Source organism: Benincasa hispida, chromosome 5, assembly GCF_009727055.1.
Source record: "Benincasa hispida cultivar B227 chromosome 5, ASM972705v1, whole genome shotgun sequence".
In the NCBI taxonomy this organism is placed as follows: Eukaryota; Viridiplantae; Streptophyta; class Magnoliopsida; order Cucurbitales; family Cucurbitaceae; genus Benincasa; species Benincasa hispida.
Genome location: NC_052353.1, coordinates 38,155,262 through 38,161,382, shown reverse-complemented (window position 1 = coordinate 38,161,382; position 6,121 = coordinate 38,155,262). Strand labels below are relative to the sequence as shown.

The 6,121-nt window shown below is 30.4% G+C and overlaps 1 protein-coding gene across 2 annotated transcripts; it reads right to left on the bottom strand.

Annotated features, from left to right (window-relative positions):
- Positions 1–1,400: 1,400 nt before the first annotated feature.
- On the bottom strand, positions 1,401–4,970 carry LOC120078376 (cyclin-A3-1-like). 2 transcript variants are annotated; one of them, XM_039032641.1, is made up of 8 exons: positions 4,500–4,970; positions 3,500–3,744; positions 3,337–3,412; positions 2,914–2,987; positions 2,784–2,817; positions 2,554–2,706; positions 2,283–2,417; positions 1,401–1,825 (listed from the first exon to the last, which is right to left on the bottom strand). In XM_039032641.1, the coding sequence occupies exons 1-8, from the start codon at positions 4,773–4,775 to the stop codon at positions 1,727–1,729; spliced, it is 1,092 nt and encodes a 363-aa protein (XP_038888569.1). In that variant the 5' UTR covers positions 4,776–4,970; the 3' UTR covers positions 1,401–1,726. The 2 variants fall into 2 exon arrangements, with proteins under 2 accessions (XP_038888569.1, XP_038888570.1); XM_039032642.1 differs by having other exon boundaries at positions 1,402–1,825; positions 2,554–2,703.
- Between the last annotated feature and the right edge of the window lie 1,151 nt (positions 4,971–6,121).

The following is a 6,121-nucleotide window of genomic DNA, read 5'->3' as shown; positions in this document are numbered from 1 at the left end:
TCGGACGAAACCCAAAATGGTAGGCATAATAAGTCGGCAAAACTGACCACTCTCACCCAACTTAAAGGATCCGGAGGTAAGTCTCTTCAAGTAACTATGTTATAGATAGAAACTATGTGTTATAAATAGAAACTAACTAATCATTTTGTTAGTTTATTGGATTGGCTTAATGTAAACTAAATGTCGAATAAAATATTTTATTAAACCTACGAGATTTAGGGTATTAACTCCAACACTAACTATAGTTTAAAGTTGGTTAAAAACCACTTTTAGTACCTTAACTTTCACCAAAATAACAATATAGTCCCTAAATTTTTGTTGATATCGATATAGTCCCTATATTTTCAAATTTATAACATTTTAATCCTTGAACTTTAATAACTAACAATTTAGTCCCTATAGTTTACCATTTGAAAAAAAAAAATAGTCCTTATTGAAAAATATGCTTAAAATTTAATGAAATTTCTACCACATGTAGATCGTTAAATTGATCGAAAACCAAATCCAAATTTTTTATAAACTATATATAATGAGTTGTTACATAATATAATTCCAACTTAATTTAAAGATATAGGTTTTTCATAAGAGCAATGAATAAGTGCAATCTTAATCCCCATACTCTTCCTTCACCTACCCACAAGAGAAAAAAACATTTTTAATCATTTTCTTTAAAGAAAAAAGAAAAGAAACAAAAATGTCAAGTATGGTACTTTTTATTGGATATAACATAAGATCATACAATAAATGAGTACAAGCCAACTACACCCAAGTATTTTCCTTTTCATGTTGAGGACTAAATTGTTACAATTTTCAAAATATAGATATTAGATTGTTATTTAGTAAAATTTGGAAACTATATTGTTATAAATTTAAAAGTATAAAGACTAAATCATTGCCAACTAAAGTTCAAGAACTAAATTGTTGTTTTAATAAAAGTTTAGAGATCAAAAATGATTTTTAATCTTTGAAATTTAAAAACCTAATGGATCTAAAATTGAAAGACACTTTATTAGACACTCTTAAAAATTAAAATGAATTACACCCCAAATAGTTAAAGAACAATTTAAAATACACTTGTCTCTATGCATCCCACTCTCATCACAACACAAAAGAAATTAAAATATATAAAAAGAGATGTAAAAGAATTTGTGATGTGATAAACTATGATTAAACAATTTATTGAAATAAGCAAACAATGATGTAACCTTATTTTTTTAGTTAAGTGTGTTTTTATATCACATTATTCCTCATCAAAGTCCACACATCTACATCCAATGAAAAGTGATTTTTTTCCTCAATAAAATTTCTAGTAAAAATTACCGCTTTCATTCATAATTGGACATATTTGATGATGTATTAATTTATTATTCATTTATTTCATCAACCCACCTAATAGTATCAAGAAAAAAAATTATCCATAATAATGTAGCAGTAGAAATTTCCCCTCTTTACCTTGAATACAAATGTATGATTTATACAATTCTTGGAGATAGAAACTAAAAGAAAAGAAAGGGGGGAGTAAAGCCTTCATTATGATTCAATTGCATTCTTACAATGAAGAAAAGAGGCTACAATGAAGAGAGAGAGAGAAACCAAAAGAACAAAAAAAATATCTTTTATGATCTATCTAACAAGTACCTAGTTCTTATTATTTGTGCATGGTTACTGTGCATGTTATGCTAGCAAAGGGAAGAGAAAAGGGTTTGAGCTTCAAAGCATCAAAGAATTAAGTTCTTAAGAACCTGCTGAATGATTGCTGATCAATGTCCTCAAAATAACATGCAGGAATTTCTGAGGGAGAAGATAACTTGGCCACACACTTGAACTGAAAAATGAAAATGTTTATCATTAAATATGATTTGAACACTATTGAAAATGAAAACTTTCGTGAAGCGTAAATACTCATAACATTTTCTAAACTTCAATTTTTGTTCCATTTATATTAAATCATCGATTAACCCAAAAACTTAAACTTTAATTTCATTTATGTTAAATGACCAATTAACCCAAAAGTCTAAGTTGATGATAAATGTAAATTTAAGATTACATAACACCTAACAATTTATGTAAACTAGAAAGAGTTTTGGATTCATTATTGATATCCATATCAAATTGTCAATATAATTTAGAGCTTCACTTAATAGGGTATGAGGTTTAACTTTTAAAATATTTAATTTTAAAAATAAGTCAATTTCTATATTCGTTTCAATTTCCTTTTAGTATCTACGTCACAATTCAAAAGTTTTAATTAAAATAACTAATGAAATATGTAGGCACGTTACCTTATGCTGCTTGTACTTGTCTCTGATTGCTAGTAAAGAGCTTCCTTTTCTATTTAATTGTAAGTCATGAATGGCAAGAATGCATTCCTTTAGTTCAGATGGCCTGAAACCGGAGTAATGTTGTAGTACTGAACACTGCAAAATGTGGTGAAGCAACAAAGCTTGTTAATTATCGCTTGAAACACCGATAACATTTTAATGGAGTTAACAAGAACATTATCAAAATATATTATGGATTAGTTATTAAAAGAGAAGCAAACATATCACTTACCCAAGGATGTTTCTCTGGTTGGATTGTGAATCTAGAAAGAAAAATGGCTGATGCTGCGACTTTTGAAGGTAAGAATTGCATACAAAGGTAATCTAACAAACTTAGCTCCGCAAGATAACAACTCAACAACTCAAATTCCAAATCCGGAGCCTGCTGATAGAGGTAAGTTTTTAGAATCAATAATGAAAGGCGGAAGAATAAAAATGGAAAAAATGTGAATGGGGGCTAACCTTCCAATTTTCTAGAGCAACTTTTGTAAATATTCTGTAAGATGGCGACAATGAGTTAATTCATTATTGGGAAAATAAGAATATGGGGTTTGTAGGAACTGAATACACGATAATTGAAAAGCATTCTTGCCTGAGGAAAACTTTTATCGTGGGGGCGCCTTCACAGGTCAAGAATGTGCGTACTTCTCTCTCCATATTTAGTACCTGCATATTAAACAAGACCAGATAAAATCCTTAATCAGTTGCGCCATGGAATTAGTATCTTTTCGAAAAAGGGTTATTCAAATGGATTGAAGTTGATGTCTCAATTTTCTAAAATGTTGGTAGGACAAAATATAGATGGCAGTAACTATGTTTTGAAAAACAATCATGAATAACAGAAAACAAAATGGACATAAATACTAGCAATGATATTTATATCTCATAAACCATATGGAGATTTTCTTCCTTTTGTTGCAATTATGTAAGGGAAAACGAGAATGCAAGATGTTTGTAGCGTCAAAACATTGGAAGAGAAAGCAATGCTTAAGCATGAAAAGGACTAATTGAGCACCTGTTCTCTGGTATATGTATTATCTGTTATATAGCAGAAGTCTTCAACATGTGGAGGACTGATCTCCTCATGCTTCCTGCAGCACCAATCAATATAGCAATGAGATCTTAAAACTAAAACCATAAATATTACCAAATAAAACAAGTGGGATCTTGGTAAATACGATGCAATTAGCATGCAGCAAACACCAAGAAGTTGTAGCTTGCTTCTGTCAATAGCATGCCAGGATAAGTATCTGTCAATATGTGATATGGTGAGATATAGGGTGTCTGATACAAGCTTGTATTCCTCAGCAACCTCTACTAACCAATCCACTAGAATTTCTCGCATACGAGTGAAAGTTAAACTGGAATCGCTATTGTGAGCCTTTTCAATGTTGTTGGGCAGTAACTTCATGTGTAATTCCATCTGGTTCACGCAAGGAAATAACTGGTTGGATCAAACTCGTTAAAGTTGAACTATTAAAGTTGAAGATCATTATTTTGATAAAATCATGGGAATGAGAGTGGCGTTGGTTTGCTTGAACGAGTTGAAAAATGGGGAAACTAGCAGGCAGGAATTCGAACTTAAACACTTTACTTGTATAAATAGTTGTGTGTATAAATACATTTTAGAAAAATGTTCTAATCCGAAGAAATAAATTGAGCAATAGAAATATCAATCCATATCCAAACAAAATTATTCGAGAGAGAACCTCCCCTGCGTTGTGATAAATTCCTCCTAGACAAATCTCAGAAGCAACAATCGTAGATAAATTAAACAAATATAAGAAACAGAAACTTCAAATTTTCTATAATTAATATAATCGTAAACAAACAAGATGACGATGAAACTATTAAATTGCACGAAGAAAATATATCGCAATAGCAGTTCCTATAACCACTTCACTACACACAATATCTCGATCTCCGAAACCTTGTTAAACCGATATCTAAAACCAAGCCAGAGAAAAGACATCGCAATGTTCAGTTCTTATAAGTACTTCACCACGCACAGTATCTCAACCACATAGAACTTGCCAAACTAATACCTAAAACCAAGATAGAGTAAAGGAATCGCAATCCTCAGTTCTTTTAGCAACTTCACTGTACACAATATCTCGATGACAGGGAACTAACAAAACCGATATCTAAAAAACAAGACACATAAGCCGAAATCCATACCTCCAGAGATCGAAGATGGCTATAGATGCTAAATGCAGAGCCAGATTTCTCTGAACAATCAACAGACATTCCTTCAGGGAGTTCCTCCTTGTCCAGATCCTTATCCGTCATCTCCTGATCAGAAAAGGAGCACTGGCTCGAACTGAAGATCAATGAGTTAGTAATCTCGCCAAGCACGGGTCTCTTGTTGGCAGTGGCCTGTTGCAAAGAGTGCTCCTCCGACTCGCGCTTCTTCGACGCTCGGACGGATGGCTTGTGGTACTCCGCCGAGTCCATGGGAGACGGAAAGAATCCGATTCCGAAAGGCGGATAGATAATGTGGAAGTCGCAAAGTTTGCCGGAGAAGGCAAACGGAGGAGGAGGAGGAGAATCTTGGAGAATCCATTGGTGAAAGAATGGAGTTGGTGGTGAAATAGAGAGGAAGAGGAGGGAGAAATGCCGCCATTTTCATGAATTTCAAATCTTAGCGGCCGCCTCGCGGTTGGCGATCGTCGCGAAAATTTAGATTAAAGTGCGCCATATCATTTTTATTATTATTTTTTAAGCTTCAATAAATAGTTTTATTTCAAAAAGCAGATTTTCAAAAATTAAAAAATAAGTAAAATTATTCACACAAACCAACAAATTTTAATATCTTCCTAAAAATTAAAAAATAAGTAAAATTATTCTTTAATAGTCCATGATAGAGACTGACAGAAGTATGTGTATAAAAATGGATAAAAGTATATTCTATCAATGATATAAATTGATTATCATTAGTCTATCAATATTTTTTTTTACTATTTTTTATAAATAATTTGACATTTTTCTATTTGTGAAATTTTAAATAAAATAATCACATAAACCGATAATAAAGTTTATTTTGTCTAATAATCTATTTGATTTTCGTTTAAGTACTGATTAAAAAAATCTTATTGAAAAATATTAAATTACACATTTAATCTATAAAACTTTTATATTTGTGCTTAATAGGTGCATACAAATTTAATGAAATTTTCGTTCAATCGATAATTTAACCTTTTTACAATTTCAAATACGTCCTTAAAGTTAGGTATGATCTATATTTATTCTACATTTCAATTATCTATTATTTACTACTATATATCAAAAATTTAAAATTTGATATCTATTCAGAACTTTTGGTTTTTATTTTTAAAAGTTGTAACCACTTTGATTTATCCTCGATTTTAATATCTTGATTTTTATTTATCATTGTATTTTTTTTTATCATTTTCAGATTTGCTTTTTTATCTACCAATTCAAAAGAAACCTTTTATTTTCGTTTTTAAATTTTGTAACCGTCTTGATTTATCTTGATATTTTATTTATTGTTGTATTTTTTATCATTTTCATACTTGTTGTTTTAATCTAACATCACATTAACTCATTCAAAATATTTTATTAAAAAAATATTTAAAATCTAAAGCACGAGAGACATAAATACTTCTAATTATACAAAAAACAATACTATACATACATGTAAACTTAAGTATTGACTTTTTTCTTTTAATTTTTATATGCTTTCAATTGCGTAAATGGGATATGTTGCGTTTTTTTTTCCTAATTTAAGGCAACCTACAACCTATTTTATAAAGGATACAAACAAAACCAAATAAAAACAT